Source organism: Malaclemys terrapin, chromosome 4 (assembly GCF_027887155.1).
Source record: "Malaclemys terrapin pileata isolate rMalTer1 chromosome 4, rMalTer1.hap1, whole genome shotgun sequence".
Taxonomy (NCBI): domain Eukaryota; kingdom Metazoa; phylum Chordata; order Testudines; family Emydidae; genus Malaclemys; species Malaclemys terrapin.
Window position 1 is genome coordinate 96,457,058 of NC_071508.1, and position 19,441 is coordinate 96,476,498.

A 19,441-nucleotide genomic window follows, 5' to 3' on the forward strand; every position below is an offset into this window, starting at 1 on the left:
ATATAAAATGTTAATTGTTTGGGGTATATCTTAACTGTACTTATTTGCTCTGGAATGAAAATCCCACACAAGATCTATACTCAAAAATAAATCTTTATAAGTGAAATAATATTTTTGGCTATTTCTTCTATATCTCTCATGCTTCTGATCTATTTTGGGTGTCGGTGTTCATTTTTTTCCCTTTTGCATTGCTTGCAAATGAAAAATTGCTTGTTATCTAAAATGAAAAAGTTTATTTTGTTAATGTGCAATGTTGTTAATATGGCATTTTGGGGCAGCTGTTTAAAATTTCCAACCAACCCAATTATTAATTTTGAACCATGGCTATGGCACTTTAATGTGAACATTTTAATATATGCGAATCTGCTGAAACACTGCAGTAACTTCATAGATAGAAAACTTAATAAAATGATCTAAAAATATATTTAAGGTCTGGTTCAACACACACACACTGAAAGAAAGAGAAAAACTCCCATTGAGTTAGTGAGCACTGGGACGGGTCCTTATGCAACAGACTACAGTGGTTCTGTTACTCACACAGTGCTTGGAAACATTTATCCTATTTGAAAAGAGAATATAGCCTCTTGACTATAGATTGGAAACTTCAGTACACACTTCATTATAGCTAATCATAGCTAGAGTTACACATTCATTTTATTGGGAGAAATAAGAATCATTGTAACATAATCAATACTTACGTAGTACTTTGATGCATCCACTTTACAAGCGGATAAAATCTAAATCTGTTTTCAAATGGTCAGTTGTTGCGGGACAATGACTGCACCACAATTAAAGGTGGGGCAGAATTTGTGTGGGCTTACCCAAAGAAGGACAGCTCTACTTTGTGGTTGGGGGATGAGGGCGGGGAGAGGAAGAAGGTCAGAAACTGCTGCAAAAGGTGCTTGGTGGTCAACTTTGCAGCAATGACTCCCCCCGCCCCCCATACCTCCCGAATGTGCATAAAGACAGGAAACCTGGGTGGGGCAAGTCTCTATGTGAAAGCAGCGAGGAAGCCAGCACCCACCCTCCCTCCCCTAGTAGCCAGCAAGTGGAGGCGAATGGCAGGCTGGGTTTGTACCTGCGGTGGGCATTACGCTCGTTGCCCCTTTTAAAGGGGGGCTGAGAAGGAATTTTTCCCACACCAACAGAATTGGCTTCAGTGGAGTGTGGTTTTTTCGCCTTCCTCACAGTGGGTGTGAGGATGGACCTTTTCTGGTGAATAGAAAAGGTGGTAGGTCATATGTCACAATTTTGTAATATTGGGTGGATGTTCAGTGCAGGTACTCCATAGGGAGGGCAGCCAGTTACCAGACTTAAAAGGAGAAACTGGATAAAGAAACAGAATGGGGGAAGGGGGTCGGGGACTTCCATGACCGGTATGGCAGGGAGCCAACTCCCTCCCCCCCACCCCCCGTTCTCATAGCCCTCCTTAAGCCTCTTGCAAAGCTGGTAGATGGTAAGGTCCAAGCCATGGGTCAGCTGGGGGACCTGGATGGAAACAAAGGGGGGCTGGTGGAAGCCCTGGAGAATTGATGTGAATAAGCATGGATTAAACAAAGGGGGCTGGTGAAAGCCCCAGAGAATTGATTTGAATAAGCATGGATTTGCCTGCACTGTACACTTTATCTGCAGGGTAGTCCCAGACATCTAAATAATAAAGTTGCGGACTGATTAAAACCCATAACAAGTCTCCTGTCCTTCTTGCGGTATACCCAGACAATGAACAGACCACAGTATAAAAGCCAATTTATAATTCAAAAGAGAAAATTACATTTGTAATTTTTTATTCTTAGCTATTACCATCTTTAGTATAAAAATAGACATTTTTGAAAAAGTGTACATTCAAATTTCCAAATAAACTGTGAAAACATTCAAAGGAACAATTATCCTCTATTACGACAAACACCCATTTGCTCTATCACCCAAAGGAGCCATTACAGTCTACCATCCCGCATCAACCTCCTTTATTTTCCAGGATTATCCTAAGAAAAAGAAAAAGCACTACAAGTACATTTAAAACTGTAGTTTATAAAAGCATGGAAAACTGAGTCAAAGGAGGTTTTCATTTTGAAGTAAATTTGGAATAATTCAGCATTTGTACAAAAAAGATATTACCCCGAATTAATTTTTTAATTCCCATATACATATGGTGCATTTCTTGTGTTAATCTGAAAAACATATAGTTTTCTCCTTCACAGGTCCACTTTTCCTTCTGCCTGATTTGACAGTGAAATCAAAATTATGTCTGTAAGCACCAGTGTTATGAGGCTTTCAGAAAACAGGAGTCTTCATGTTCACCAGCAACAGAAAAGGGGAAAATTGAATTGTCATCTACTGCGCGCAGGTTAATTTGATACATATAAAGTACTTGCCATGTAGTTACTCAACAGAGCGGTATCGTTTTGAGTTTCTTGGTTGGCTCAGATGGGGCATTGAGCCCAAAGCAATTAAATTGAGTGTAGAGATTCAGTCTTCCTTTGCTCTGGGCTCCCAGTGTAGTGAGAGAGGTTTAAATATAGACTGGGAAACTGATTCAAGCATCCCATCACAGCAAACATTGGCAAACTGGTGATGATCTGGCTGGGCAGCAGGGCCTATAGTCTACATCAGCAAAGCAAAGCAGTCTATAGCCAACCTCAGTGGCCCAAAGTAGTCCACAGCAAATAATGCTCAATACATCCAAGAGGAGCCCATTTGCCTGTTTGACTACTTCCAGGGCTGAACTGGAGTTGACCATGAGGCTTAGGTAAGAGTTTTGTGGCCTCCAATATGGCAGCCCATCATACAGACTCTGCTGCAACACGTGCACATTTTAGAGTTTCTATTTAATTCCACAGTATTAATTAATGAAATATTTGTCCTTTCTTCCAATAAATTAAGAAGAATGAATGTCACCAGGTAGCCACGATTCTATGTGATTGATGAAAGTAAGAGTGACCAGAATTTACGTTCCTAGAACCCATAAGTGTGATTAAAAGTTCTAGGTGGAGACTAGAGCCAAACATTTGTTTATTTTAAAAAGGACCCTAAGCTGTAACCTTAATACCATATTATATGGAACTTGACCCTTTAGGGTTTTTAATACCTTGCACAATGATTATTCATGTTTAGAATTAGGAATGGTTCAGAGTTGCGAAGGTGGGATTTGGATCTGAACTTTCCCAACAGGCAGTTCAGATGCAGAGCTTAGGTTTGTTCCATGATAAAGAAAGTAGCCAGCAGTAAAGTTCAGATCAGTATACACGTTACCAAAATTCAGAGTAATTGGGATATGGGCTTCTGTTTCAGGCCAGTTTTTACTCACACCATCACTTCTATTGCCTAAGAAATTATTACGATGCCACAAATTCAGTATTATCACTTCACTTCCATATCACAAAAGGAGAAAAAGATAGACTGTGAAAGAGCAAACCACAGTTTTTTACACTCAAATAGCTTTTTCAGTAGTAAATAGGGCAAGAGAATACATTTCTAAAGTACATTTATTAGTCTGACATTTGGAAGTTCCTTCAGTATGAAAATCCTCTTTAGCTCATTCTTGTGTCTTGGTATTACAGTTGTCTAACGTTCCACCAGTGATGCAACATGTAAGAACAACAGAAAGAACTTGCAGCTTTTATTTTTCAAATCTCTTTCATATGTGCATTTACACCAGACCATCAACATTACTTAAATATCATTTTGTGTTTTAATACATTTAGAGATGCAGAAACACACAAAAATAATCTGTAATGAAACATTTCCACAGGAGAATTCAAGCTCCCTCACCATGACTAAAACAAACTCACTGAGAAACAACTCTTTAGTTATAGACGTACAACTACAAAATATATATTAATGTTTGAAGTCCAGAATAAATTATGTCACTTTAGTTGGTTGATCGATGAATTTAAGAAGCTAACAGTTAACTTTAAAGATTATACTCTCTTATTCTGATTTGTGACTGCTGATAGGTTTATAGTGCTACCATACTGATGACCTAAATTTCAAAGCAACCTTATGAAACTCATACTCCTTTGGTTGGCAGAAGCTAGGCTCATCCCAATGGTGCACTTTTGTATTGTTCAGCAGCCAATTCTGAACTAGCAGTACAGTAACTGGCCTTTGTAGAGCATGGTTGTTTTTTCTTTCATCTGCTAAGTACATTAAATGCACCTAGCTTCTCAGTATGAAAAATTGTCTGCATCATAAGGGTAATGGATCAATGGAAACCCTAAATAAAAGGAGTATTGAAGTTCCTGCTACCCCATTCTGAGGCACCCTCTGTTCTAAAGGTCCTTAATCGGGATAAAAAAATGAGAAATAGTTCAAAGTTGGATGCCTGGTATCCTTTTTGATGCCAAAATAAAAATTTACTTACCCCTTCACTGGCATTTTCCCCTGTGTTGGCCAGCATTTCCTGTAGGGCTCTGACAGAGAGAGACTGCTCCAGCACAAAATTACAGATGCAAAGATCTGGAGGCACATACTGCAAAAACAAGAACAAGACAAAGGACAAGAATGACATAGCTGGTGAGTTCAAGCAAATGTAAAGCAAATATGTGCATACATACACACAAAATAAAAACCATCCATTTTAAGGTGAAAATACATTTGTTTTCTAAGAACACAAGTTTTTGTATAAAAAATTGTATTCCCTCCTTCAGAAGATTTTCTCGCTGCAATTAATTGTCCTTTTTTATTTAGAGCACTGTGCTACTGTTAAAATAAGGGGTCATCGGGCCCAAAAGCAGAAGAGTGTATCTGCAGGCTACTTTTTTCTCAGTTATTAAAACATTTAGTCATGACAAATAAATAGAAAACTAAAAGGAAAGATCTGCAATCATAATTTGATATCCTAGCTCTGGAATGTACTTCACATAATAAGAAAAACCTTAACTGTAGCATCAAAAAGTCTGTAGTTATTGAATTATAATTCTTACATTCAATACAAAAGAGTGGAAATATTTTCAATCCACTAATTCTATAACAGGAAAGAGCAGTTATTTACTCTACAGTAACAGTAGGTCTTCAATGTGTGTTTTCCACATGTGCACCAACAGTGGAAAATATGTCCCATAAACTCATTATAGGAATGTTTTGGTCAGCAGTGTCCATAAGGGGCCACACCTGTGCTCTGAATATCTTCACACCTGCCCATCCAAGGGCATAGAAGGTGGAGCAGGTCATGGAATACATACCAACACCACATTTCAAGGAACCACAATTACTGTAAGGTAAGTAACCGTTCTTTCTTCAAGTAATTGCCCAGATGTATTACATTCTTGGTGACTCTCAAGCAGTGACCTGATGTGTTGGAAGCATGTACTCAGAGTCTGCCCAGTGATTGTAAGATGGTTCTGCCAAAATGTGTATAAGACCTACATGCCTCTACCAGGGAATAGTGTCTTATAAAAGATGTATTGATCCCCAAGTAGCATCCCTACAAGTTGCAGAGTCCGCCACACCTCTCAAAAAAGCCACAGTTTTCCATTCACCCCAACCACTACATTCTGGGTCCCTGCAATCTCTGCATGATGTCTGAGGGGGACTGAATAAAGATTCAGCAGATAACACACCACCTACACACACACACGGGGGAGGAGGGGGGGGGAGAACACACAAGCAAGTCACTATCCAGAACAGCTTAAAAACCTGCACAGATTAGTAACAAAACAGGCAGAGGTCTGAAAACACAGACTGTCCAGAGAGAACGGCTATGGTGAGACCAGGCTGCAACTGGGAGTGTGGCTAGAAAAGTAAGGGACACTGAAACTTAGGCTGGGGCCCACAGCAACACCAAAATGATCCTAATCTCACACTAGTGACAACCAAGAACAAAGTATTCCAAAAATCAATACATAAAGACACAACAGACTCTTCTCTGGAAAAATTTTGAGTAGGCACCCACTGTAGAAGCCATACACATGGGGAGGAAAATATCTAAAATGCTTAGAAACAATACCCAACCAGATAAGTACAAGCATAAAGGGATCCAGAGATGGCTATGCTAACATTGAGTAAAGAACAAGAATACAACAGAGGATGAAAGAATCCCATGGTGTGGCAAACCACTTCACGGTAAATAGCTTTATCCAGGAAAGGACAACACAATACATACAGGAAGTATCTAAGAAGGTGACATAATGCTGCAGTCTTCCAGTCTAAATGCACAGGGGCAGCTGTATTTCAAATGAAGACCCAAAAGACACTGAGATTGAAGACTTTGAAACCACCATGAATCACCACAATCCCCTTGGGAAATTATAAAAAATACTTCAAAACAAACAGGTATTGATGTAACAGGACATTCCAGAATCATTTTATAGGAAGTTGAAGTGTTGGCGCTTTCATGACTCAAAAATTAATTGAAAGGCTCTGGAAAGTCCTCATTAGACGTGAAAGGAAAATGTTAGCCATTCTAAAGCTCTGAGAAGAATACATCCCAAGATGTCTATGCTTTAGATAGCCTATGCACTGCTCCACTTGATTTTCCAGCAATCACAGCCATAAGCATGGTTATAAGGATAGAACCAGTCATCATGAACCTAGAACTTAAGATCGCAAAGAGATCCCAAAAATGTTCCAAGGACTGGGGAAATCAGAGGAAGAATACCACATTAAACTTACACCAAATGCAAAGCCATTTGCTCCAATACCACCTAGGAGAATTTCCCTTCCTTTACTGCCCAGAATGAAAGAAGAGGTCAACCTCATTGAGCAGATGGGCATCACTTCCAGAATAGACACTCCAACTGAATGTTATGCAGGCATGGTTGTGATCCCAAAACTAAATGACAAGATTTGGATGGGTGTAGACCTTACCAAGCTCAATGAGAATGTCTGTAGAGAGCAAAACGTACTCCCATATATTGGGCACACCATTTGACAATTAGACAAGCAAAAGTTTCAAAATTGGATGCCCCATCTGGATTTTGGCAGATACAACTTGCTGCAGAAGCTGTACTACAATGATCTTCATCGCATTTTTTGGAAGGTTTTGTTTCAATAGAGTACTATGTGGCATATCTTCTGCTCCGGAACACTTCCAGATAAAAATGTCATCATTCCTGGAGGGTCTGGAAGAGGCTCTCTGCCAAATGGAGGATATCCTTGTCTACAGATCAACTCAAACCCAACACAACCAACATCTCTTGATGGACGCGAGACAGCAGGCCTAACACGTAATGACAGATGTAAATCCTCAAAAACAGAATCAAGTGTCTGTCTAAGCTAGATCACTAATGGAGCACGGGTCAAACCAGATTCAGAGAAAGTACAAGTGATTACCCAGATGAAGGAGCCTCAGTGCATCAGTGAAATATGTCAATTCATGGACATAGTAACATACCTAGGAAAATTCCTACCTTACCTGGCATAGTAGTCAAAGCCATTACGAGAGCTCATTAGTCCACAGAATTCCGGGATCTAAACATAATCAGGCATTCAGAAAAATGTAGCAAGATATAAGCATTCCTGCACAACTGACATGCTCTCCAGTGCCCCAATCTCAGACAAACCACAGCAAGAGTAACAGAGGGTCCTGTGGCACCCTTAAGACTAACAGAAGTATTGGGAGCATAAGCTTTCGTGGGTAAGAACCTCACTTCTTCAAGCTTATGCTCCCAATACTTCTGTTAGTCTTAAGGGTGCCACAGGACCCTCTGTTGCTTTTTACAGATTCAGACTAACACGGCTACCCCTCTGATACACAGCAAGAGTGTGAACAGGAGGAGCTGTTTCTGGAAGATTTCACAGATGCAGTTCATACTGATTTCCTCATCACAGAAAAACACCTGCAAGAAGCAGATGAATTCCTGAGTCAAGGCATGAATCACTGCCAACACTACAAAGAAGGCTGCACAAAATAGACAAACTTCTAGGAAATCATACTGAGTGGTTTCCAGGGATCTTGTTATAAAGCAAGGTTTATTGCTGAAGATGTCCAGATTAGTTATCCCTAATGTAACAGGAAATCCCAGACAGACTGCATGAGGGACACCAAGGCATTATAAAATGCAGGAAGGGAGCTAAACAGACAGACAGCTTTGTGGCCTGGGCTGAGCAAACAACTACAGCAGAGAGTTGAGAAATGTGAAATTTGTGCTTGCGTGAAACAAATCCACTGGAACCATTACTATCATCTGCTGTACCAGACAGGCTGTGACAGAAAGTCAGGACTGATCTTTTTTATCTGGATAATACCACGTCTTTTGATGACTGATTATGTCTCAAGATTCACTGAAGTTGTCAGGCCACTCAGCATCACATCGAGTGCAGTTGTGCAGAGGATAAAATCCATGTTTTGCCTGTTTTAGGATTCTGGAGCAAGACATCTCTAACAATGGTACTCAGTTTTCCTTTGAGACTTTCAAGAGGTTTGCAGATACCAACAGTTTCATTTATGTCAGATCCAGCCCAGTTCCATCAGAGTAATGGTAAAGCAGAACATATAGTAAAGAAAAGGAAACAACTTATTTCTAAATCCTCATACCCCTTATCTTGCCCTGTTGCCATACCAGTCAACACCTCCAGCAAATGGACGCAGCCTGCAAAACTGTTGATGGGAAGGCAGTTGAAGTACACTATCACAACCTTCCTTTCCCAACTCGACTCTTGTTGGCCAGACTTCCCAAGATTACAGAAGAAGGAAGATCAATAGAAACCTCATCAGAAGGTGGTCTTTGACAAGTGCCACAGAGTCAAATCCTTGGGAGTACTGAATCTAGGAGATCACATTTGCATGTAAGACTTTCAAGAAAAGGGGATGGCAACAGGAATCATCCATTGGAACCAATGTCACCTTGTGTCACCTGGGGGACCTCCAATCTACCCAGATCACTACCATGAAATGGAACCTGCGAACACCACCCCACCTACCCATATAGAAGCACATGTACCCTCTTGAGACTCTCCCAGCAAGGAAAGATCCTGCGTTCCTGGAGGATTATATAAAATCTTGAGAATTCCAGGAAGTCAGAGGACTAGCAGTCGAATGCCTTAAAAGGTACAAAATAAGTCACAAAGTTCAGGCAGTCTAACCTGCTCTTCATAGGGCTGTTTGTTGTTTCATGTACAGTTAAAGGATAAAGGTTACATGTTTCATGTACAGTTACAGGATAAAGATTTTATCACACTTCCCTTTTAGAAAGGGGGATCTGGTGTTAGTTGTGAATGGTTAGCATGGCCACTAAAAGCAAGAAAAACAGGAAAGAAAAGTCAGTCTTGCCTTCACTCCAGCCGCAGCATGCTGAGTCTCTAATCTATGCAGCAAGTACCTTAATCCAGCCCTTTTTCAGCTTCTAAAACCTACTGCAAAGCAGTCAAAATCTTCATGGGGAATCCAAAATGTTTGGGGCTATTGTACTGGTTCTTTGTGTTAAATCCCTTATGCTCCCTCACACTTACATGGGGTCCAGGGACAATCTCACCCCTCAAAATACAGTCTTATAAATATTTACCTTCATTAGTGTAAGGTGATGCAAAATAACATGTGGTCATATAATTAAAGACTGTCTCATGGTGCATATGCAAAAGGAGGCTGAATTAAGATTACACAGGCATTTTCTAAATTTTGAGTGCTTGACTTCGCAACCTTAATAATGTTCTTTTAACATTTTTGGGGGTAAAGTTGTAAATATAGATGTGATTACCACCAAATACACCAGCAAATATGCAGAGGCAGTCTGATGCATTTCTTTCACAGTAACATCACAAAATGGATACTTGTATCCTGATAAAGTAACAGAAAATCAACCGAAAGTGGGATGATGAACACAAATCTTAAACCCAAACTAATGCACGTGTACAGCATGATGATAGAGGGAAACCGCAATCCTATTTCATTTTCTATTGGACAAGAAAAGTATAATAAAAAGTATATACAGTGCATCCTTGACAACAAAAGAGTTTATACACTAGACCAGAAGAGTTCACGCAACAGAGCCTAGTGTTGTTGACCTTCAGGTCATACCGTAAAGTTTGAAGCCTCAATCCTGCAAACATGCACATGAGTAATTTTATGCACACAAGTCATCATCATTTATCCTGCACCATCAGGTGCATAAAGCAGAAGTCAAACAGTGCCAATTATCTCTATTCAGGATTGTGGCTTCAGCTATGGAGTATGCCTCTAAGTCAGCCTCTCCAGCTCTTGCCCTACAGTCTCCAGCTAAATGCTTCTTTTATTATACACATGATTAAATTCAGTTGAACTAATTATCCTTTTTTGAATTTGTATATCTGTAAGTGTGCCAGAGCATATTTCAAATCAAAACAGAAAAAACACTGAAAAAAAATAAATAATAGATTCAAAAGCTTTAGTAGTGAAATGCAGTATTTTCTATTCCTTTCTGCATATAAACTGTTCTGTTTATTATTACTGAATTAGTTTTTAAGCTCCTTGGGCAGAGAAGTTGTCAGTCACTGTGAAAACTTAAACGTTTATCAATAGTAAAAAAAAACAAACCCAATACGTCAACCTATTCATTTTTCACTAAGGCCAATATTAAGTCAGTGCATGTTGTTTTAAACAGTGCATATTATGTTGCAACATAATTTGGTTTAAAAAGGAAAAACGCATATAGCTGTGATCAATTTGAATAATCAGCTAGCGGTACTGTTGTCAAAAACTCTTGGCAGAGAGAAGCAGGGCAGATGTTTTTAAGTTCCGCAGTGTAGAAAACCCTTCTGAATGTAAACAATAAGTGATTAGCACTTCTCTAATAGACATCAATCCTTCTCCCAACTGAGTTATCAAAGACCACAAAATCGCATGCCCATTCATCGCTTCAAAATGCCTCTTTGTAAACCAGAATAAACTAAACAACTCATCTCCGGTCAACATACTTTATTGGCTAAATGACTCCTTATAGTTATCTGAACATTATGACAATTCCTCTATACCCAGCTAAATTATCAGGAACCACAAGTTATATGTGCAACTTCATACATACCGGGTCTCATAACAACAAAATTGAGATATACAGTACATGGTAGACCATTACTATCATAGAGACCATTATATATTTTGATATTCAGGCTTAACATTTTCTTTATAAAATAAACATTTTAGCACACAAAAAAATGATAAAAATTAACATTTAACACCTACAAAATTACCATAAATAGCCATAAAAATAAAGGAGAAACCTGGCTTATTGTAGGCTGCTTTAAAAACAAAATACAAGACTTGTCAGAAGCCAGTAAGATAAATTAGTGATTTTCTCTCCACTGACATTGCCTCCTTTGTTCTCCATGAAAAAGAACACACACAAGAGTTTGGCAACAGATTTTTCATTACTATACCTTAGATTTTAAACACAATAAATGTAAATACTGAAATCCTGAAACTGGGATGCAATATCAAGGAAACCTTATCATTATGTAAGGAAAAATCCGCTGTGTAAGGGAGATCCACCATAGGGGCCCTAAAGCCTCAAATAGATTCATAAGGGCTGGCAGTGCCAGGTTCAGGTCCTAAGCAGGTGTAGGTCTTGATAACGAGGGAGGGGGAGGTCAAAACTTCTTCCAAGCTTCATGAACTGCTTTAAGTTTGAGGAGACTGACGTGCAGCTTGGATTCCTGCTAAGTCCAAGAGCCTTGAGGTAGATGTTTATCCAGGTGCACTCCCCAGTCCAGTTGGGAAATATCCATAGCTAGTTTCTTTGTGGTGGTGGTGGGGAACAAAAGGAACTCCAAAACACACAGTCTCTTTGGTTTCCCACCAGGTGAGTGATATTAGGACACGCTGAGGAATTGAGACTCATTTGTTGGCTTGTATCATAGACCATTCTCCACCATGCCTGAGGGCACTGGAGATGGAGCCTCACATAGAATGTCATGTAGGTGTAGGAAGTCATATGGCCTAAAAGGACTAGACAGGATCAGACAGTCATCGGGGGGCTCAGTTGAAGTCGGGTGATGAGATCCCTCATCACAAGGAATCTGTCCTGTGGTAGGTAAGCTTTGGCCAAAACATTCATAGTCTGAAGCATTCATGGTCCCTCTGATAAATTCTATAACCCATGTAGAGATTAAAGTGAACATCACTAGGTTTAGCAGGGAAAGGACTATACTTCCTGATATGACTGGCCTCAACAGGGTAAAGAAATACTTGTCTGCCCTGGTGATGCCAGTATGCTGCTACCACTGAACACTCTGGGCCATTCAGAGACCGAAGGGGAGAACTCCATATTGAAAGTCTTCCAGATCCTCTGCAAAGCACAGGAACCTTGTTGACACTGGACAAATATCTATATGGAAATAGGGATCCTTCAAACAGAAAGCTGCAAACCAGTCTTTTGTGTTTAGGCAGGGGATTATGTAGAGCAGGGTGGTCATCCTGAAACTTGTATGACCTATGAAGTTCTTTAGCTGTCTAAAGTCCAGGATGGGTCTCCAGACTCCCTTCTTTTGAGGGGACAAAGAATTATCTGGAATAGAAGCACTTCCGTCTGTTTTGAGGAGGCAGAGGCTCCAACTAGATCAGGGAGACCCTTTTTGTTTGAGAATTCTCTTGCATTGGTTGGAAACAGGCCAGGCAGCCACTGAAGGGTGTGGGGGGTATATCTGGCAGTGTAGAGACTGGTTGGCAGCTCTTGAGAGTCCCACCAAAATGATTTTTTGGAGGGAGGCTAGGATTGAGGAAGGAACAGCAGCAGGGCATTATGTCTGTTGTGTTGAATTCTTTGGCACTTCCTAGGCTCCTATGGCCTTTCTCAGTGCAAGGGCTGGGGAGCAGGATGGTGCCTATAAGGAGCTGATTTGGAGTGCTTTCCCCCAGGACCTGGGATGTGTTGCCTCAAGAAGTAGGAGTGCAGGAGTCCTAAAGGGTTTCCAGTGACTAATCCATTTTCTCACTGAACAGATTATTGCCCTCAAAGGGAAGATATCTACTGTTACCTGGACCTCCTAGGGAACCCACAAGGAGTACAGCCATAAAGCCCATCTCATGACCCTTGACGTTGTCATGGAACAGGAAGCCATGTCTGCTGTGTCCAACACAACTTGGGGAGATGATCTGGCTATCAGCTTCCCTTCATCCTAGATGGCCTAGACTTGAGGCCTGAGCTCTTGTGGCAACTTATTAGCATATTCAGACCATTTGTTATAGTTAATAAAGCCATACTTCAACACTAGTGCCTCAATTTGCTATGCACAATTGTAAACTGGTGGATGAGAGATTCTTTCTGCCAAAGAGATCTAATCTCTTGGCATCCTTGTCTGAAGGAATGAACCTAGGCTGGTGCAACCTGTTGCATTTGGTGAAAGCCTGGACCAGTAGACAGTTGAAGCTGGGGTGAGAGAATAAATATTCTGCCCCTTTTGATAATACAAAGAACTTTTTCTCTGTCTGTTTAGGAACTGGAGTGCAGATGGCTGGGGTATGCCAAATTGCGTTGGCAGGTTCTAATATGGCCTCATTGATGGGGAGTACCATCTTGCTAGATCCTGTAGTCTGGAGGATGTCTAGATGTTTGTGGGTAGGGTCCTGCATCTCTTCCAGGGTATTCATGAGAGCCTCTGCAATGCTCTTTAGGAGGTCTTGAAACTATCTATAACCGTCAGGTGCTGATGGTGAGTCCTGTGCCTCATCAGAAGGTGTGGTAGAAAGTGCTGCTGGTGGACTGGGTGGGTCCAGCTGTTCTGCTTCCTCCTAACATTCCTTCAGGGACTGAGCCTTATCCCTGACAGGTGATAGCTGTGTGAACTCTCACTCTGTTTCCCGATAGACTGGAGACCTGAAGTGAGGAATCTAGGAGCACCAATATGGTAAGTGGGTCGGAGGATATGGACATGGATGGGGTGTCCTTGGAGGGTACCGCTGGCCCCAGGTGCAGTAATATGCTGTGCAGGATTGAGAGAGTGCCTAGGAGACTGTAGAGCTCCTATCAAGATTCATCTCATGCCTCAGAACTATCAGAGGCACTGCTGTCTAAGGGTATGTTTACACAGCAATTAAAAACCCACACTGGCCTGTGTCAGCTGACTCAGACTCATGGAGCTTGAGCTAAGGGGCTGTTTAATGTAGACCTTTGGGCTTGGGCTGTAGCCCGGGCTCTAGGAGCTTGTGAGGTGGGAGGGTCACAGAGCTCAGTCTACAGCCTGACCCTGAATGTCTACATCACAATTAAACAGGCATCTAATTGCAGTGTAGACATACCCTCAGTCTCCATCTAGTCAGAGGAATATGAATCCTCTAATTCCATGTGCTGGGCCAACAGTACTGTTTGTCTTTTGATTCCAGGGCTAATGGAAGACCAGTGAATAATGCTTTGATGGTGTAGATGCTTCTATGCCACAGCTTGTAGACAGAACCAGCATGTAACACTTCATCAGTATAGGAAACTCTATGGATACTATCGATTAGAATCGGTGAATGGTATATCCCAGCCTAATGGATGGAGGGGAGGGCATCTGTCTTTGGGTGGAACTGACAATGCAGACTTGGATTGGGCAGAGAGTATTAGTACAACTGAGTCATCTTTCTTGTGGTGTGGTAACATTGATGGAGGTGATCATTGTTTTCTCTCCCTAGGGCACCTCCTTGTGGCTCATCCGGGGATTAGCTCTTGATTGATCTGACAGCCTCTCCCTTCAGTGGCTCGCCCTGTGATCTTTTTCTGAATTCAGGTTACTCACTTTTCATGGCTTGGCCTTCCACTATACTCTTCCCGTCCTGGAGTATCAAAGTCCCACTAGACAAACTGTCTCAGGCAGTTTTCCATTTCACTGACCAGACGATGCCACTTCCCCAGTGGCTGGTGGGGTAACACAGACCTGCCCACTACTCCAGGTTCCAGCATATGGATCATATGCCCAGTACCCAAGGTCTGCTCAACTTCCGACCTTGTTGCTGTTTCCCTGAGCTCTTTCCTTCTTTTCTTCCCTATCTTCTGGGACCCACCTGGATTATCACTGGAGCTTCCTCTGAACCCGGTGACTACTTCATTCCCTCTGGGGTTCTTGCCAAGGGTTCCAGGGCTTACTTTCCCCTAAGACAACTCCTCCTCCTTGTCTCTTCTCCAGGGAGTGACTGCAGAGTTTTTCCACTAAGTGTGACTCTCCCCCAGGTGTGGCCTAAAAGTTTAATTGGCCTGTATCTGAGCAACCTGAACCTTTTCAGGGCTTGTGTAGGGTGAACACCCCATCACACTGTGGCTGATGTGTTGCAAGCCAGAAGGCCCAGGGTTGGACTAGGCCTCATGGAAAGCTCCATCAAGTGTCTACAGAGCCAGAACTCAGGAGATTGTTGAATTCAAGGAGGGAAATAACAATGGACCTTACACTTAGTGCGAATGTGTGATTTCCTGAGACAATACGGACAACTCTCATGGGAATCACTAACTGGGAAAACCCAGCGTTAGGTCAGGCAGGATTTGAAGTTTGGGATCTTGGGCATAGTAGGTGCCCCAAATGGTGGAGGTAACAAGGGAAAGAGAAATAACCCTATATTATACCAACTATTTTAAAACTACCTACCCAACAAAAATTGTTACAGTAAAAACTTAAATTACAGCAGGAATGCTAGCAAAGCTTGTGGACACTGAGGGGTTCCATCTCCGATCAGAAGCAGTAGAAAGGAACCATGCCAACCCTTATGCCTTCAGTCTGGCACAGGAAGAAGTGCAGGTGCAGACCAACAGACGCTGCTAGTGAAAAATCTTCCAGTCTCAGGCACATGGAGTGCCAGCACACCCACAGTAAAAATTCATAGGGTCCATCTCTCAAAGAAAGGCATAGGATCTCAGCCTCACATTGAACAGTGCAACCTGTAAGGGTCACCTCTTTCTCTGGAAGACTATATAAAGGACATAAATACTGGAGGGAGTAATGACAGCTAGAGATACAGGTCTTAGTATCGTATAGCCAACAGTTGTTTTTAGAGGATTACAACAGCATACCATAAGAACTTCCCTACTTTCAATATAAACAATTAAAAGGTCCAATCTCCCTTCAAAGCACATGTGATGGGGTGTACTCCCCACACTGACCCTGAGAAATAAATTAGGCCCAATTAACTCTCCAGGCTGCACCTGGAGGGGGAGCCAGGGAGCAGGCATTGATTAATTAGACACAAGGCTCAGCTGGGCAGGGATAGACAGGGCCTATATAAGCCTGGAAGCTGACAACAGAGGCCAAGGAAGGCATGCTGCAGTCACTCCCTGGGAGGAGGCAGGTGTGTTGGGACTATAGCAGGTAGTCCACAGTTGCTCCCTGGGAGGAGGGAGTTGGGAGCCTGGCAAACCCAAAGAGGGGAGAAGCCAGGAAGGTAGAAAAAGGCTCTGGGGAATAGCAGTATGGAATAGCAGTGCAGACCTTGGCTGCTAATCAGAGGGCCTCTGAGCTGAGACCCAGAGTAGATGATGAGCCTAGGTTCCCCTACCAGCTACTGGGGAACATGGCACAGGCTAGGCAGAGGACAGCGGACTGCCTGGAACGGTTTGTCCTGGAAAGATTTTGTTACACCATCCTGGAAGGAGAATATATATGGTGACCAGGCCAAAGGACTGAGTCATGAAGAGAAGGCTGCAGTTCCTGAAGTGAGAAGGTTCTGCAGGATGAGACGACGATGGGGGAAAGAATAGAAAGAGGTGTGGCACTTAGCTGAGTTAATCGCCAGGATGGCCAGGAGGAGGTGCCATATGTGGTGAGTGAAACCCATAACAGCATACATGCAACTCCTATTAATATTAAAAGATGAATAACACATCGAAGGGAGAACAGAGGCCAAGATTTAAACCTTAGCTATGTATGCTTTTTTATCTCATCAGAATATAGAGGGAGTTTTGGATTAGGTGTTAAGTAAACAGATTCATATCATGGATGTAATTACAATTATGTACTTTTATGAACTTGTGATGTAGCTACAAGACAAATTATCTGTCCCCTTCTTTTGGCTATTGGGGCCTGAAATGGGAATAAAGGACTGGAGAGACAACACCTATAAGCAGCAGCAATGTTGGGAAATTTCAAGTGGTACCTTTGAACTTTAAAATACATGCCATTTTATTTTAAAGAACATTTAAAAGAGGTGGTGGGAAAGCAATTTATAATAAGCATACTGTGGTAACAAACAGGATAGACTACACTGACTGAGTCTCAATATGTCAAAGAAAATTACAAAGTGGAGAGGAATCTCTCCCCAAAGCCCATATGAATTGCTTGAGGTTCCGTATATAAATTCAGAAATATACCTTATATATGGGGTCCTAATTAGAGGCTAATCTAGCAAGAGAAAATTTCCATGCAAAACCAAGATGGACTGTATGGCAGGTTTGATGCAGGAAACCTATATAGTCATAGATGTGCAAAGTAATTTAAAATACGCAGGGAACAGAGCTACCTAGAGGGAGTTATATTTTCTCCGAGACTTAAATATTAAGTTTTAACAGTATTTTCAATCACACCTTCCAAGCAATGCAAATAGTTATCATCTCCAACACTCTGCACACTGGATACACCTTGTTTTTCTGAATGAGGTGTTAAGATAACATTGAACAGTAACTGTTCAAAAGAGCTTTGGAGACTGAAATCTTAGAAGAATTTTATTTATTTGCTTACTCAAAAAGAACTGACTGAATCCAGATCAAATCACTATATTTTAATCTGTCATCAATGTTTTGAAGCCAATCTGCAACACATCACGGCAGGATGCAGTGTACCAGTGAGTCAGAGCTAATATGAGAGGTAGTATGATTAACTTGATATGAGCCATACATTAGCTAGAGTAATTGGGTGTGGCGGGAAGGGAGTGGCAGTAGTTAGAGGAGGAAAGAAGATTAAATAAATAATATTAGGAAAGGGGCCAGATATTGTTGCATTTAGCAGTACTTAATATTTTTTTTATTCTGAGAACTCAAAATACTTTACAAACATTATGCAGCTGAGCACATTTGTAACCACCAAGTAATGGCCACCTCTAAAGCAGAATACAGATTCCATGAGGCCTGGGCCAGGCAAGCACACAACAGCTTTAATAGGACATAGGACAAAACCACCAGAAAAACTTTCAAAGGAAGCCATACTTGAGTCAGAGGTGCAAGACACATTTCTTCAGTCTCATCAACACTGTGGTAAGTTTTGCATGCTGCACCAAGAGTGACATTGATGGAAATAAAACCTCACAAGGGAGATTAATTTGAATAAGCTTTAGGAAAGTTTTCCCTTAATGAAAGTGTCCCAGCCAGCCAGTCAAGACTGCACTGATCGCAAAGAAGGAGAGATGGGACTGAGACAAAGTTCACATCTGGATCTGAGTTTAACAAAGTTGAAACATGTTCATATCCAGGGCTTGTTTGTTTTAGGGTTGGCCTACTATGATTTTGGAGCCAATCATAAAGTTCAGATCTGGATCTCAGCTTCCACCAGTTTAGGTGGTGTTTGGATCTCCATTTGTAATAAGTGTTGTGGCAAGACACCTCCTCTGTCCTGCTGGATTTAGCACTTCCTCCTCTGGCGGGGCGGAGGGGAGGTCCTGGGATAAATCAGCCCCTCTCTGGACAGTATTTGTCTTCCCCCTCTGTATTTTCTTATCAGTATTTTCAAAGTAGAACGCAGGGTAGGCCCAAGAAGTGCTGCTCCAGCAAACAAAAAGAAACCAATTTATAAACACAAAAAAGGGGGAATAACTTTCCCTGCCCCCTCGCTGGGGGGGGAAGCATTGTCCTGTTGTAGGCCCTGGGGTGTCAGTCCTTCCCCTAAACAGACGCTCAGCTTTGGTTGTTTCCCCTGTAGAGAAGAGAGCAGCCTCTAAGCCTAGAGAAGCCTATCTCCCTGCTGCCAATAGCCTTACAGCAGCTTGTGTCTCCTCCCTCTCTCTCTCTTTAGCTTTGTTGTTGCCCGCATCTGTTTGAGTCCCAGGCTCAGTAGCTCCTCCCCATAGGCTCGGGGAGAAGCCATTAGTTGTGGATGGGCTCACGCTTGCCCACTTCCCAGAACCGGACAGGACCACTCTATTGCATCTGCCCAGCCTGACTTTGTCACAGTGCCCATCTCTACATCTTCAACAAAGAAATAAACAGTTACTTGTGATGCATGTAATAGTTTCATGAAAAAGTTGTCCCAGGGAAAACAAACTGCTAAGGTTAACAAAAATAGCATCTATTAGTCCAAGCATGGAGCTGGACTGTGAGGATTGCTGAGGTACAACAAATGTGTAGTATCTACTTCTAAGTGCACTATGGGACATTTTTCAGGCTAGGAACAAACTATTGGACAGCATGGAAATGGTACAGTTTTGCATATAAAGTATATGCCGTAGACAAATAATGAGCAGAAAGACTACAATTGTCTCTAAATAAAAAATCATCATGTGTTATTGGTATTCTTAATATGAGTAGCAGCAGCATACTAGCAGAGTTGCAAAAGGAATATTAATAGCTTGAGGGGAGGATAACTACAAAGATGCTGTAATATTTCAGGGTCACGTTTCTATGTTATAAACATTTATGAACAACGG

At 41.7% G+C, this 19,441-nt stretch overlaps 1 protein-coding gene across 17 annotated transcripts in view; it reads right to left on the bottom strand.

Moving 5' to 3' along the window:
* Positions 1-19,441, bottom strand: part of RYR3 (ryanodine receptor 3) — a 551,551-nt gene that overhangs the window by 432,658 nt on the left and 99,452 nt on the right. For all 17 annotated transcript variants that reach the window (XM_054027214.1, XM_054027212.1, XM_054027213.1 and 14 more), the window contains exon 4: positions 4,361-4,468. In XM_054027214.1, coding sequence (XP_053883189.1) covers positions 4,361-4,468 — 108 coding nt within the window. The remainder of the gene's footprint in view (positions 1-4,360; positions 4,469-19,441) is intronic.